The sequence below is a fragment of the Endocarpon pusillum genome (assembly GCF_000464535.1).
Source record: "Endocarpon pusillum Z07020 unplaced genomic scaffold scaffold1570, whole genome shotgun sequence".
NCBI lineage: Eukaryota > Fungi > Ascomycota > Eurotiomycetes > Verrucariales > Verrucariaceae > Endocarpon > Endocarpon pusillum.
Genome location: NW_006916034.1, coordinates 99,937 through 115,889, shown reverse-complemented (window position 1 = coordinate 115,889; position 15,953 = coordinate 99,937). Strand labels below are relative to the sequence as shown.

At 50.1% G+C, this 15,953-nt stretch overlaps 5 protein-coding genes across 5 annotated transcripts; 4 read left to right on the top strand and 1 right to left on the bottom strand.

The window, feature by feature from the left end:
* Positions 1–2,591: 2,591 nt before the first annotated feature.
* On the bottom strand, positions 2,592–4,541 carry EPUS_05373 (uncharacterized protein; the record flags this gene model as incomplete). The annotated part of the gene is made up of 1 exon (XM_007802229.1): positions 2,592–4,541. One exon carries the CDS (start codon positions 4,539–4,541, stop codon positions 2,592–2,594), a length of 1,950 nt encoding a protein of 649 aa, XP_007800420.1.
* A 1,237-nt stretch (positions 4,542–5,778) lies between these two features.
* On the top strand, positions 5,779–7,770 carry EPUS_05372 (uncharacterized protein; the record flags this gene model as incomplete). The annotated part of the gene is made up of 3 exons (XM_007802228.1): positions 5,779–5,801; positions 5,857–5,956; positions 6,007–7,770. 3 exons carry the CDS (start codon positions 5,779–5,781, stop codon positions 7,768–7,770), a joined length of 1,887 nt encoding a protein of 628 aa, XP_007800419.1.
* A 484-nt stretch (positions 7,771–8,254) lies between these two features.
* EPUS_05371 (Phytoene dehydrogenase) lies at positions 8,255–9,990 on the top strand (the record flags this gene model as incomplete). The annotated part of the gene is made up of 2 exons (XM_007802227.1): positions 8,255–8,407; positions 8,458–9,990. The coding sequence occupies 2 exons, from the start codon at positions 8,255–8,257 to the stop codon at positions 9,988–9,990; spliced, it is 1,686 nt and encodes a 561-aa protein (XP_007800418.1).
* A 1,646-nt stretch (positions 9,991–11,636) lies between these two features.
* On the top strand, positions 11,637–12,622 carry EPUS_05370 (uncharacterized protein; the record flags this gene model as incomplete). The annotated part of the gene is made up of 2 exons (XM_007802226.1): positions 11,637–11,751; positions 11,805–12,622. 2 exons carry the CDS (start codon positions 11,637–11,639, stop codon positions 12,620–12,622), a joined length of 933 nt encoding a protein of 310 aa, XP_007800417.1.
* A 635-nt stretch (positions 12,623–13,257) lies between these two features.
* Positions 13,258–15,495, top strand: EPUS_05369 (uncharacterized protein; the record flags this gene model as incomplete). The annotated part of the gene is made up of 2 exons (XM_007802225.1): positions 13,258–13,541; positions 13,599–15,495. 2 exons carry the CDS (start codon positions 13,258–13,260, stop codon positions 15,493–15,495), a joined length of 2,181 nt encoding a protein of 726 aa, XP_007800416.1.
* Between the last annotated feature and the right edge of the window lie 458 nt (positions 15,496–15,953).

Sequence of the window (15,953 nt, the reverse complement as noted above, 5' to 3'; positions counted from 1 at the left end):
GGGGGAGACAGGCCGTGACTGATACCTACCCACCACGCGAGCAGTAGCCAGGGTGGCAAGAGTAGCCACGAGTTGAGTTTGAGGGTAGTGTATACGGGATTGACCTTTGAGCAGGGGATGAAGTAAGCTGGCTGATGGAAAGTCAAGCTTAAAACAATGATAAGAGTTGTCAATTCTTGAGTGGTGCTTTCGTCGGTCTCTCTGAACGGCTTCTGGAGAGCACTAGCTGGTAGGACTAACGCAGGGTAACCAGTAACGCAACTGTATCGTGCACAACACTTTGCACCCAACCAAAAAGAGTGAACACCAAATCGGCTACTTTATACTAGACTCAGGTGAATTCTCATGGTTCTGTTTTAACAATGATATATCAGCTATCTTCTATCTACACTTATGGCCATGAAGTTTTAAACCCGAAATCATAAATAGGGTGACTGATTACAGAGACCTTTGACTGAAATTATGGTTTAGTTAAAGGCCTTAGGGCTGAGACCCGTGGAAACAATTGGTGTCGCTCTCGCCACGATACAAGTGACAAAATAAAGGAGAATGATAACCATTAAATTGAATGACGGATACCACCAGATAATCTGTCGTAATAAGATATGCCAAGAGCGACACCAATTGTTTCACCGGGGCAGCTACTAGTAACTACTAGTAGTAGGCACAATGATGCGTTACCAGGGCTGTTGTGTGCTGCTCACCCTACATTAGCGCAAGCAAATATAAGACCATCTTATACCGTACCATCCCAAGCTGTCCATCAAAGCCCCTCATCCGCTACAAACCCCCTCCTTGAACATGTGGTTATACAAAGCACCTTTACCTATACGAGTAACCCCAACGATCATGCAGAAGTACCATGCTGTGTATCCCACAAACCCCAATAAAATACCGCAAATGATCATTGGTCGTCGTGAAAGAAGCAAAAAGCAGCCTCACATCTTTTCCATGTAAGTAGAGACGCACATTACACTGATATAAATTGCATTAGCACTTACTGCCAGCCAATGATAACTTACATCATGTACCCCTATTCAGATGATATTACACATCTTCTGCTCGAGTCACCTGGTGCGCTGCGCTGCGTTCTCGACTGATCAAAGTGGTGATCTACTATTCGTCTCACGAAGATGCTCACTAACATCTGCAGGGCGGCCTAATATACAGCCAATTCGCTTTGACATTCTCTCTCTCATTGGTCTCATGCAAAACATTGTGCCTCGAGACAATCCGGCATTTCTGTGAACAGTGCAATGCGCCATTTGACCTCCAAGCTGGACAATTCTGTCCTGCAGGAGCTGCCCGCGTGACTTTGGAAGACGCATTTCTAATTTCTTTCCAGCTGCTCCACAAAGAGCCGTCTGCCCAATCAATGCATCCTATGCATTCCTTCTTGTTCTTAGCTACCGCTCGTTTCCTTGGCCACCAAGGTCCGGACGACAGACCTCTCGCTCTCGAGCCTTGGCGGTAGAGAGTAAACTCATGTCCAGATATCGCGCCAGCCCACCGGCCGAAGTCACACATTCTCTTCCATTGCTATCCCTTCCCCTTGCAGCCGACGACCGAGGCATTCCCACTCACAAGATCAAACCAGACAAGACAGACGCATGCATATACCAACCCAGAGCTCACGCGAGCCCTGCATGGCACTCTCCAGTATTCAGTTTGACGAATTGTCTTCACCATGTCCATCTCGTATCACACACTGAAACCCCCCTAACCATCTCGCTCCCACACAATGCAGAAGACACCACAGAAGTCTACCGCCGACAACCCAGAGCCTGATCAGGACCCCACTCAAGGCCTTCAACTCCCCAAAGGTGTCCACATGCTACCGAAGATCCCCACTCACGTAGCCACTCAACCAGTGACACCGCAGAAAAGAGGTTACAGCACACACCGCAAACGGTATGCGCACGACAGCTGTGTGCTCTGACAATCTCGGGAAGTCCTCATACTGCCGATGCGCTCTTCGGGATGTTGCTGGTGGTTGGGTACACTACCCATGAACGGGGGTGTCACCCCTCTCCTCGTAAATCAGTGGATTCAGCAGTGGCTGTCTTCTGAAGAGAGACACAAACCAAAGAAGCAACTATGCTCATGCGTCTGGACTCAGATTCAGAAATAATATTACTCACTCGGGGCATCGGCTCGCCGGCCGGGTGACTTAAGAGGGCGAGGGGGCAATGTCATGGGGCACGGGCGAGCAGCCACTGCACATCCTGACTGTGCTCAGTCTGGGCGTTCAGCAAGTGTGTGCGTTGAGACTGGAAGCAGCAGGATTCCTCATAGCTTGGGCTCTGGCTTCACTTCACGCCAGATACCGGGGAACAGGCTACCGCTGTGGCACTTCAAGCGAAGAGGAAATAGCATGATAAGATAATGATGATACTGTACTGTTACTTGGATGTCGTAAACGTCGGGTACGCTTTCATTATGTACATTAGAGCAGAGCATGAGAACATAGGTATATAATTTTTTGGCAATCAAACGTATTACTGGTATTACACGAACTCGGGTCTCGGTTCCAAACGCCTGCCTGACACGCTGTCCATAACTGAGAGTACTACTTTGTGCATGTATTTTTGCTAGCCGAGGGAAGACTCGATAAACTTTCGACATCGGGCCCAGATGTCAGGACCCGCTTGCACGACCGATGATGGTTTGGCCGAAGGAAGTTGCCGGATGGTCTCAATCGGTCTCTGGCCGAGGACTTGATCTTCAGAGAACCAGTTGCCATGCAGACCATAGGGAACTCTTTGCGGCAGCATCACCTTGCCGACCACCGTCGTCATATCCTTGGCATCGATGATCCACAGCTCGCTCTTCGCGTTGGGCAAGCATTCGCCACGATCATCCAGCTGGGACTCGTCGAAAACATAGGTGAGCAGATATCCGTCATCTTCATCTTGTGCCTGTGCTTTTGCCACGAATCGTGATTCCTGGCAATAGTAGCCTTGGGGCATTTGGAAGATCTGTATTGGATCGTCCTCAAGGGTCGAGGAAAGAACGTCCTCCACTGATCGCGTGTCGACACAACCAGAAACAGGCTCCAGATCTGTTCTTGCCTTGCCTCTTGCGATCAGAACCTCCGCGTGTATTTTGACCAAACAGTCAATCTTGGCGGTTCGACCTAGAGCAGCATCAAATGATCCGTAGGAGAGGGACGTCCCATAAATGTACTTGGCAGCTGACATGGACATGTCATCTCTCATGGATGGGAATTCGAAGGATACCGCGCTAAGAGCAAACTGGTAGCGAATTTTGTTTTGCGACTCATGTTGATCCATGTCAAATTGATAATAGTACAAGCGACATTGCTCTTCTTCTTGCGATACCGTCGTCCGAAGCGGCTGCGGTGCTGCAATGTTTCCAGTCGAGAAAACCACCGAAGCAGAGGTCAAACGACAGGCCAACATATTGACAGCGGCGGTCTTCATTACACCGGTGCTCCTGTCAACAACCTTATCATCCCACGTGTTTGCTGTATGAAAGATGCAACAAGCAGCTGTCTCAAACCAGCGGATCTGGTGGGGGTTATAGCGAGGGAAGACACCAAACCTTGACCGGCCGGTAGGGTCGTAAGCAACGACTGGCTTGTTTTTAGCCAGATTCAGGGGATCGAGGGACAGCGGGAGATCTAGAATGACGGTGTGATCGAATGACACGCCGAAATCGTGCATCATTTTGGCAGAAGACACCCCAGGTACAGGGGCGTTCATAAGCCTGGTTGGTACGTTCAAAGGAGTCGAGGGTATGGCGGGTGGGTAGGTGGCAGGTAAGCACGAATAATGCACGTATGGTGGCAAGTAAGTTGAATGAAACAAAATGAGCTCGCCGGTATTGGGGTCGACTCGAGGATGGGCAGTAGTCCATTCTTTCAGGAAACTGAAGAGGCCCGAGCCACCAAACCCTGCACCATCTTCACCCCCTCTGTCGCCCTCTGCTCGCTTCCCATTGTACCAGCCAACGGTCTCAAGTCCAGGAAGAGCAACGCGCATTGGTGGTCCACTCTCACACGTAGCTAGTGCCCTTCCATCATGAAAGAGTACACCAGTATTGGCAACGCTGATTTTCTTGATGGCTTGTGGAGAGCCGGGTAGCCTCGAAAGGAACACAAGAAAGTGAGCTCTTAGAACCCGCAAGATGATGTGGAACAATGTTGTGAGCGGATTGACTAGTGTCGCAATGCTAGGCAGAATTGGAGTCCTGATGGACGACGACACGCTCGATAGGTAGAGGTCGGTGAGGATGAATTGATTGACGAAATGAGGTTGCACGCCTTTCTCGGTGCGCTGGAAAGCGACTCCAGCAAGCATGCCATCGCCGTCAAACCAATGAGCATCTCTGCCCAAGTCCTCGTTCACCACAGGATTTCCACCATTTCGAACATACTCGCCTCCACACAGCTCCTGCGGAATCACACCAGTATAGCTGCAGCGCGTGAGTGGCTGGGTTTTCAGGATTGGAGCGAAATTGCCCGAGAGATATGGGTGTGGTGCTTCTCTCTTCCTCTTTCTTGATTCCACAGGTGTCATGAGTGTGGTAGCAGAACGAAGGTGAGGGACATCGGCCGGTAGACGTCAGAGGACTGAGATGCGGGGAAAGGGGTGCTGTTGATGGGCGGTATAGGGACCGAAGAGGAGCTCAATGCGTGTGCATCTTGCGAGGGATTCAGACGAAGTGCAAAGATTGACGGTCGGAGGGCAATGGTTTATTCCTGTTGCATCTGGTACGGAGTTGTTGTAATACTTTTATACTGCGACTCTGAGGAAGCTCTGATTGAATGCATAGTTGGTACAACAGCTTGAAGCACGAGGCGGTTGGCAGCCCCCCAGGTTCTTCCCGCTAACTGCCAGCTAGTACTAGTACTACGTAGTGAACAAAGGTGTGCATAGGTTTGCATGCTGTGCAGCTGCCTGACGAAAAGCGGAGAAGATGGACGATCATGATGCTGAGACCAACTAGTGCTGTACTACACACTTTAGCTCTGTCTGCTTGTAGGGATGATGCCATGTTGATGGCAAACTTGAAAATGAGCTTTGGAGCATGGAGCTACGATGGGAATGGAGCTGGACATGACCAGCCCCCATGTGCAACAGATGCCTGCGTGCAACAGAATCACTGGGCGGGTTGGGTCTCCGAGCATATTTCCATTATTCAAACGTTGCTGGCCCTATTTTGGAGATAGAGTTGATTCAAACCGCTCAAATACACAACATATAAGCGAATAGTACTTGATTCTAGCCATTCTATCCATCTCTGTGGTGCTTTTGACATATCTTTGTACAATGCGCCGAGCTGTGGTGGCCTGGGATTTGGTAGGAACTAAGATACCGGCCGTAAACCGTTGCGGATGGGGATCTGTTGCAGATGGGGGCCGCTCACCTTACTAAGCTAAGTAGAACTTGCGGTAAAATCCTGCTCCTGCTCCTGCCTGCTGCTCTGCTGCTTTTGCCTCAAGCCACCCGAAAATGCACCAGAGATCTCTTGGCAACAAATCCGTCTCCTGGGCGTCATCTAACATCGCGCTAGCATCACGTTAGCATCACGACTTTCAGCCCCGGTCGGACTTTTAATAATCCCGATGATATATATATCGTCCGTGTCGACGGCGAGGTGGGAAGAGTCAGGGTTGTGTTTTCCTTGCAAGTATGCTTTGTGGTCTACTCGGTAAAGTCTTTTGACGTCTTTGCTCCAGCACTTTTGGTCCTCCGGCAACTCAATACGCGCTTTTTTGAATTTTGACTTCTAGAGTCGTGACGTCTACAAGTTATGGGTTTAGACTACGCGTGGATGTGAGAAAGCAGATTTTTTCTTGAGGCTGCTGTGTTGGTACTGATGGTGTTGCAGACATCTGATTTTCACGATACCCCCAGCAGTAATACTAACCATTATACTACGTCCTTTGGTCACGAAAATCGACCTGTACAAGATCGTCTTCCTTGTTTCCGTATGTACATTCCGTGAACACGCGCAAACCTTATTCTCATTCTCTACAAGGTCGCTGTCATCTACACCATCCCATGGGACTCCTACTTAATACACACCAAAGTATGGACATACCCGCCCCATGGAATCCTTGGTCCCACACTCTGCGAGATTCCTCTCGAGGAGTTGTTCTTCTTTGTCATCCAGACCTACATGACCTCGCTCTTGTACATACTGGTCAACAAACCCACCGTCTACCTGACGTACCTCTTCGATGACACTGACCCACGGAAGAGTCATGTTCAATATTTCCGATGGCGGAAAAGGCTTGGCCAAGTCTTCTTCGCCTGCTTCACCCTGTCCTCCTACTACTTCAGTACCCTTCCATCGTCCAAAGGCACGTATCTTGCTCTGATATGCGTTTGGGCCGGTCCTGTGGTCTTCGCGCTCTGGTCTCTTGCCTATCAACCATTGTTAACGCTTCCAAGATCGAAAACCTGGTTGCCCATCATCCTGCCAACAGCATATCTATGGATTGTTGACACCATTGCATTACTGCGTGGTACTTGGACCATAGAATCTGGGACCAAAGTTGGTCTGCAGATGTGGCCCGGACTGGAGGTTGAGGAAGCGTTGTTCTTTCTGGTCACAAACACGCTGGTTGTCTTTGGACTTACCGCTTTTGAGAACGCCTTGGCAGTGGTGGAGGCATTTCCAGACAAAGTGCCAGTTGTCCCAACCTTCCCCAGTCCCAGCCTACTGATGCAAGCATTGTTCCTCTCGCCGGCAGAATACGACACTTCACGGATCAATGGCATCAGAGAGGCTCTGAAGAATCTCTCTGCCAAATCCCGCTCCTTTTATCTCGCAAGCTCGATTTTTAGCGGTCGTCTACGATTGGACCTCATTCTGTTGTATGCATTCTGTCGCGTTGGGGATGATCTGGTTGACAATGCTGGTTCTGCAGAAGAAGCAGAGCGCTGGATTTCTCATCTTACTGTCTTTTTGGAGACTTCATATTCGGCGGATCATTCCAAGAGGAAGCTTGACGAAGCACTGGCACCATTTCCGCCAGCCAGTCGTGCGATATTGGCACTCCTTCCAACCCAGGCCTTGCCTTCGCAGCCTCTCTTCTCTCTTCTCGAAGGATTTACGTCTGATGTCGACTTCTCTCGGCTCAAAGGGAAAGTTCCAAACAAGGAAGCGGCCAGATTCCCAATCAAGACAGCATCTGACCTCGAAATCTACGCGTCTCGTGTGGCTTCCACCGTGGCGGAGCTGTGTCTTCACCTGGTCTATCACCATGAGCCTGGTTCAAACACCAAGCAAAACTCGTTTTCCTCCATGAGCATTCGTGATAGATGTCTCAAGAATGGTGCCAAAATGGGCCTCGCCCTGCAATATACAAACATTGCTCGAGACGTTTACGTGGACGCTAGAGATGGAAGATGCTACCTACCGACCGATTGGCTTCGTGAACAAGGAACCACCCCAGAACAGGTGATCGAGACACACGGCAGAGCAGACGGCGTGGCTGAAACGAGGAAGCGCCTGCTGGACAATGCTTTCGCAATCTACAAAGAGAGCCGAGGAGCCATCGAAGATTTGCCTCAATATGCACGAGCAGGCATTCGCGTCGCTGTTGAAAGCTACATGGAAATCGGAAGAGTTTTGGTCGAGAAGATGGCTGCAGGTGGGCCACTTGAGGAGTTATCAGGTAGCGGACGACGCAATCGTGCAAGCGTACCAAAGCCACGTCGGCTGCTTGTCGGATGGGGGGCTTTGACAGGTCGAAGATCAGGCGCGATACCAGAGAAGCAAGTGAAAACAGGCTAAAATTGTAAAAGTGAAACTGGGGCATGGCGTTTTAGATCAGATCGGCGCAATTAGACAGCATATAGACAGACGTTTGTGACTGCACAACTCATTCCGTACTACGCTGTGCCACCTGCGTAAGAGCCTCAGATGACACGCATCTGGTTGGAGAAGTCTCCGAGCTTGACATGGATGGCAGATGCGGGGTTGTTAGATCTCGATTATCCCCTGGATATGTAGGAAGCGAAAGGCTAATCTTGACATTGTTTTCCACATGTTTTCGGCCCTCCTGAACAATCATGTTAAGTGTCAACATGGCTCGACCTTTCAACAAAGGATTCGGGTTTGAGAGGCTGAGCAACGACCGGACCTGCTGTTGCAGGTTTGGCGCGCCTCCAAAAAAAGTGGTGTTGTCATCACTTGGGTTTTCCATGCATGTGATGGAAACGCTTACCATAACTTTCCTGTCACTTTTTTCTTCTCGCTGTACCATCATTCCTTAAGCATGGCTCGACAGAAAAGTGCTATCGTCGTTGGCGCTGGGGCCGGAGGAATTGCTACTGCTGCCAGACTTGCCAAAGCAGGCTTCAAGGTCACTGTCCTGGAGAAGAATGACTTTACCGGAGGCCGATGCTCGCTGATACACCACAATGGATATGTATGTTGTCTCAGCGATCTATTCTGGTGGTGTTACGCTAACAGTTGCAGCGCTTTGATCAGGGTCCCTCGCTCTTACTACTACCCCGTCTCTTTCAAGAAGCATTCTATGATCTCGGTACCTCCCTCGAAGCAGAAGGCGTAGAGTTGTTGAAGTGCGAACCCAACTACAATCTTTGGTTCGGGGATGGCGAATCCTTTGAACTCTCGACAGACACGTCGCGGATGAAAAAAGAAATTGAAAAATGGGAAGGCATAGACGGATTCGAACGATATCTTGGATTTCTGCAAGAATCACATAGACACTATGAGCAAAGTATCATCCACGTCCTTCGCAAGAACTTTACCAGCCTGCTACACCTTGCACGTCCCACATTTCTTCGATACATTTTCACGCTTCATCCCTTCGAAAGTATTTACTACCGCGCTTCTCAATACTTCTACACCGAGCGACTTCGTCGCGTCTTCACCTTTGGCAGCATGTATATGGGCATGTCTCCATTTGATGCCCCAGGCACCTACAGTCTGCTCCAATACACCGAGCTGGCAGAAGGTATCTGGTATCCGAGAGGTGGCTTCCACGTGGTGCTAGACGCTCTCGTGAAAGTCGGTAAACGAATGGGTGTTGAATACCGGCTTTCTACCGGGGTGTCTCAGGTCAATCTGTCCTCAGATGGAAAGCGAGCAGAAGGTGTCACTCTTTCCAGCGGCGAACAGTTGTCTGCAGATATCGTAGTGGTGAATGCCGACCTCGTTTATGCGTACAACCACCTTCTCCCTTCCAGCAGCAAAGCAAAATCACTTTCCAAGAAGGACGCCTCCTGCAGCTCCATCTCGTTCTACTGGGCAATAAACAAGATGGTACCGGAGTTGACATGTCATAACATTTTCCTAGCCGACGACTATAAAGAGTCCTTCGATGACATCTTCAAGCGCCAACTCATTCCGCAAGAACCCTCCTTCTACGTCAATGTCCCAAGTCGAGTTGATCCAAGTGCGGCACCGGAAGGCAAGGATACGGTTGTCGTCCTGGTTCCAGTGGGGCACTTGCTCGAGAATCGCGCCTCCGCGGGTCTAAATCCGCAAAGCCAACAAGACTGGAATGCCATGGTAAACAAAGCGCGGGAAACAGTTCTTACGACCATCGAAACACGGACCGGAGCCAAGATGCGCCATTCCATCCTTCACGAGGAGATCAATACACCTGGGACGTGGAAAGAGAAATTTAACCTAGACAAGGGGGCTATTCTCGGGCTCAGCCACAGTTTCTTCAATGTGCTCAGCTTCCGACCGAACACCAAACATGCCAAGTACAACGATCTGTATTTCGTCGGTGCGAGCACGCATCCTGGAACCGGCGTGCCAATCTGTCTAGCAGGCAGCAAGATCACCACTGAGCAGATCTTGGACAAACTTCGTATGGCTGTGCCGTGGACCAGAAACGGGTGGCAAGAGCCCAGAGGCAAGAGTGAGAAGGTCCAAGTGAAGGACATTGACCGAATCATAAGTGGACCGTCAACGACTAGCTTGCTACTGGTCGCAGTATTGGTGACATTAATGGCATATTGGATAATGGTTAAGTAGAGCGTTAGATATGGCGCGCAGTATTGGAGATGCCTGCCGTTATCGTCGAGTAACGGGGTAGCCTGTATGAAGAGATCTTTGTGCGCACCGGCTCTTCTGGATAGGATCATTGGCAGTGACTCGAATGCCGCGTAAAAGACTCGATCTACTCCGTATTCAGCAGCGGGAACTATACCAAATTCACCCATGAGCAAGTATAGGCGGGCCTGGTTCTGTACTACGTACATAGTACTGCACTGGGGCGGGGGCTGGAGCTGGGGCTGGAGCTTAGGGGAGCTTGGGCACGGGCCACCACATTCTTTGGATTTTTATCGTCCTCTCTGCATAACTAACTTGTCACGTTAATCACACCTAATGATGAGAAAGCACCAATTTACCCTTGCTTCCCTGGGTGCACATGACTTCGGAATCTCGAGAACAAGGATATTTCGGGCATGATTCATCAACTAGTACACGAGTACGAATATCCATGCAGAGAACCATTCATTCACACCACAATCAGCGATGGATATTCTCATCCGTCCCCTCATGATGCATGATGCGTGCACACCTCGTTCCTCTTTCCTAAGGTTCCTCTTGGATAATGTCATACCATCGCAGACCAGAAATTTAGATTGCACACTGAGGTTTCGTATCAGGCATTCCCTCCACGATCAGACATGTTCTATCCTGACAGCATTCACAACCATACATAATTATTGTCAGAGATGGTTTGACGAGGACGAGTAGATGAAAGCATATGGGTTAGCGTTACACAGGAAAAGCTGGCAGACCCATCCGTATCATCTTCGATCGAAAAAATGGTGGTCATATCGGTGATTGTTTGGAGGGAGAGTTCAAGGGCAGCCCTGTCATCCTATTCACTATTCTGGCCGCCAAGGAGCGGTCTGGCTGGGGAACCCGTTCGAGGTGCAGCAGATTCCTTGCTTTAGTTTTCGACTACCTTTGATGATTTGACGGATGCAGTTGAAGTAAGCTCTTTCGGAGAGGGGGGAGAGGGGCGAGAAGGCTTCTATGGAATGCAACGTCAATCATTACTCGGACCGACACGACTAAATAAGTGGGACCCATCAGTAGGGCATCTGTGGATTGACATCACTTTTATCACACATAGTACCGAACCATTCAGCACATCAGCTGAACATTAGACGCGTATTAGACAGACTCTTTGGTGGGCCGTTTGAACTCAGTACGATGATGTAGCCGTTGGACGAAGCCCAAACACCCCAGTTTTCACATTTCCGATGGCGTGTAGCTAATCACAGGACAGCCCAAGTACGCAGTATAAGACTGGAGGCTTGTGAAAACTTGATGAGAGCACCAAATGCGTGGTGTTTGCGGAGCATGCGGATCCTCTAACAGACTGACTCACCCGTTGACTACTTTTGGCATGTGGCATATATCTATGGTGCAGAATCCTGGCGTCACAGCAGAACACAAGCAGGCCATCGTCATAGCCACAAAGAACACTCTTTGACAGTGACGAATTACCCCCCCCTTAACTCTAATAAATCTTGTCATCATTCCCTTGAAATACCCTCACCTTCAGTCAACAAACTCCATCCTCTACTGAACCAGATATCGTATCTTGTCGATACTCAGACCGAACCACATCCACCCAGCAGCTCAGCAACACCGCCAACAACATGCCTAGTAACGACGCAGTGTACGTCAACGGCTTCGAAAACCGTACTGGCAGAGCCGACAACCACATCACCGTTCGTGGTAGCAGTTTCCTCTTTGCCATCGCTGCGGTCATGGGTAGGTGTCATATTCGGCTCACCTTCGTTTCCCCTTGTTAACCAGAATTGTAGGCGCTGCGGCATTGGGTTGCATTGGCTGGTCACGCACCAAACCTCGCCAGCAACGCATCTTCTTCTATCTGTGCGCCTTGATCAACTTCTTCGCCGCCATTGCCTACTTTACAATGGGATCCAACCTGGGCTGGGCCGCTATTCCGGTCGAGTTCCGTCGCTCTAATCCGAGGGTGGGTGGAGCTACGCGCCAGATCTTCTATGCCCGGTATATCGACTGGTTTCTTACCACCCCTTTGCTTCTCCTGGACCTTCTTCTCACCTGTCGTCTGCCATGGCCGACCATCTTATACACCATCTGCATGAATGAGATCATGATCGTCACCGGTCTTGTTGGTACTCTGGTCGCAACCCGCTACAAGTGGGGTTTCTTCGCCTTTGGCTGTGCTGCTTTCCTGGTTGTTGTCTACATCATTGTCGCTGAAGGTCGGCAATATGCCAAAGCCCTCGGAGCGGACATCCATCGAACATACATTATCTGTGGCGTTTGGACGATCGGCTTGTGGTTTCTCTACCCAATCGCCTGGGGTTTGGGTGAAGGTGGGAACGTCATTTCTTCGGACTCAGAAGCTGTCTTCTATGGTGTGTTGGACTTCTTGGCAAAGCCCGTCTTCTCTTTCCTACTCCTCTGGGGTCATCGCCACACCGACATTGCTCGCTTAGGTCTTCATGTTCGCGGCGCTGGCGAAACCCCCCTCGGAGAGAATCTACATGGCGCTCAGCACGAGAAGGGACATCACAATGGTGTGAATAACGATGGTACTGCAACTGGTGTCCATGACGGCACCACTGGCCCTCAAATTACCCCTGCTGTTTGAATTATGCAGGAGAAGGTTAAAGCGATGACCTGATGGTCAACCGAGAGAACTGGGAGATATTGAAGAAGGAGCTAGGCTTGGTCCTTTTCCTGCCATTGACAGTCTCGTCGCGCGCGAAAGATACCACTTGCATTTCTTGTGTTCTCAGTAGCTTCTAATGACGCCTAGTCGTCCTAATACCAGATCATTGCTCCACTCACGACGTGAGTATCCTGCCTTCAGTAGTCGTGAACCAAGGAGAACGGTACCATGTGATTCTTTCTGACGATGAGTATCCCTCCGATCCCTAAGCATCTCCCTTTACGAATGATCATGTGGCAGCCGGTGAGGACGCTACGATCTCCTAGCCGCACTTGGTGCAAGCCACTGTAGTACTAGTAACGTGGCACGAGGAGGAGGCAGTCATCTGGTCTCGAATCAAGCTTCGCTTTAGACCCACCAAGAACTTTGTCATCAAACTAAGTTAGGTTTCGCATCAGACGTCGCATCAGGCGGGTTTGTTGGTGTGCAGCATGAGAAAAAGATGGAGAGATATGGTTTGAACGCGAACGCTTTGCTGCCACGTCCACCATGAATTGATCTCGTTGTTGCTTGCTGCCAGCTATCGTACTCAAACCTCCAAATCCTCCTGGATAATGAACGATCCCGGTCTCCACCAACCGATAGCGGAAGGTGCAAAGCAGGTGGAGAACCATTATGATGAGTCGGACTCAGAAAACATGGACGAGGGAGAGGGGGCGAAATCGTTCTTGGTACCAGCGAGGTGGTGGTATGCTTCCACCGCATTTCCACTCCTCGCCGGCACGTTTGGACCAATGGCCAATACCTTCAGTGTCTGCGCGCTGGTTCAGTACTGGAGAACCGAAATACCTCCAGGAGGGACAGAAGCGCATGGTAAAGATATCCCAGATCCGAAATGGTCAGTCAGCCCGTCCGTCCGCAGGCGATCGTCAGTACGTTGCTGACCTTGCAGTAGGCTACTTGCAGTCAATGCTGTCTCCCTTATACTTGCCGTGACTGCCAACATTTCTTTGCTGCTCAACATGGCTCGCCGTGTATCCTTCTCTACCGCGCAGCCTGTCACGATCCTTGGCTTCTGGACCGCCTCGATACTTCTGATCGCCCTCATTGCTGTTGCAAGCCATCATTTCCGCGCCCCTGGTGTCGAGAACCAAGCTTTGACACAGGCATATTACTATGCAATATTTGCCGCTGGGTTATACCAATTGATCAGCTATCTGATGTGCATCACTGTTTGGGGCGCATACCAGGGTCACTACAGCAGGGAGTTCAAGTTGACAATGCCACAGCGGACTTTGATGTTGCAGACTATCAGCTTTATGGCGTACTTACTAGTTGGAGCGGCGATCTATTCCCATGTTGAAGGCTGGACATTTCTAGATGCTATATACTGGGCTGATTTCACGTGTCTGACGGTTGGTATTGGCGACTATGCTCCCAGTACACATCTGGGCCGAAGTCTTCTATTCCCCTATGCCATCGGTGGTATCGTCAGCCTTGGCCTGGTTATTGGCAGCATTCGTAGCATGGTGCTCGACCGCGGGAAGGAAAAGCTCCATGCCAGGATGACGGAGAAAACCAGAAAGTCGGTGTTGAAGCGGATCAGTGACATGGACAACAAATTTACCGGATCAAGACTATACGGATTCAGACATAAAACCATCACCAAGGTGGCCCTGGATCCGACGAGCTCGAGGATTTCAGAAATAGAACGAAGACGAGCAGAGTTCGAAGCCATGCGAGCAGTCCAGGATCTCGCAGCCGCGAAACGGAAGTGGATTTCCCTAGGGATGTCTGGCGGCGTTTTTGTTTTGCTATGGGTGATTGGCGCGGTGGTCTTTCGCGAAGCCGAGAAGAATCAGGGCTGGACATATTTTGGTAGTCTATATTTCGCTTACACCTCTCTACTAACCATCGGCTACGGCGACTTCTCACCTCAGTCGAACAGTGGAAAACCATTCTTTGTATTTTGGTCTCTGCTTGCGGTGCCTGCTCTTACTATTTTGATCTCTGACATGGGTGACACAGTGGTCAAAATCATCAAAGACTTTACCCTCTACCTTGGCGAGATAACTGTTTTGCCTAGTGACCAAGGTGGCCTAAGTGACAGGCTGAAATATGGCGTGTATAAAATCACTGGGGTTCAGATTGGAAACAAAGTGAGCGTCAAGAGTGACGAAGATATAGAGGAGAAGCCACCAATGATGAGAAATATACCTCGACAAGATGAACATCACGGTCCGAAGCAACAAGTTGTTGGAGGTACGCGGCATGTTGCAGACTTTGGAAAGGAAGAGAAGCAAGACGAGCAGGCGGCTAGGGATCGAGGGGACAAGGTTGCGGAGGATGAGCATCACTACCGACATATGCTGTTATCGGAAATGAGAAAGATGTACTCATATGTCAACCAAGAACCACCCAAGAAATTTACATACGAAGAGTGGGCACACTACCTACGGTTGTTGGGTGAGGATGAGCATGACCAACGATATCATCGACGTGCACCAATCAAGGACAAGAATAGGATGGAGGTTGCAATTTTGGACAGATCAGATCCGCTATCCATTGACAATGTTGACGATCAGGGATCAGGCAGTCAGGATGATGTATCGGAGAATCAGTTTGCAAAAGATAAGGATGATATCAAGGAATGGTCTTGGCTTGGGAATCGCTCGCCATTGATGGGCGACAAGGATGAAGCCGAGTGGATCTTGGAAAGACTCTTTGCTGTTCTGGAACGAGAATTGCGAAAGCAGATGGGTCAGCCTGATGGCAAATCTTCTCTTCCTCGCCAACACCCTTGTTTCCATAACAGTCAAAGCCCGGCAAGCGACACGAATCAAGATCAGTGATAAAGCTCTTCGAGGAAGATATCATCCTTGACTCCTATCGCGCGAATGGCCTAGAGGGCAGAAAGCATTCGTGACTCTTTCGACACGTATTGTCGGGCGAACGGCGCCCTCTTAGGGTGGAGTCTTGTACGCTGAAGCCAGAATATTCCATGCTTACCATGAGTGGCTGATGCCGTACATTGTCATCCGCCCACCAATGTGATTTTGACCACCTAATGGCCGGTGAATGCGGCTTCGAGATCCCGTCATGGTGAACGAAATCCCCATTGCGCTTCGGGGCGGTGTGTCCAAAGGGATGGTCTGACCCCGGTCCCAGCAGCTGCTTTTGTTGCTCTACGCATCCTGTCGGGAACAGAGGCTCTGCTCGAGGGCTGCATGAAGAATAGGATAACTGCAGGCGCCCCGAGCTTCACTAATTACTGCTCATCTGAGTACAACCAAACTGCCCTGTACGGTTA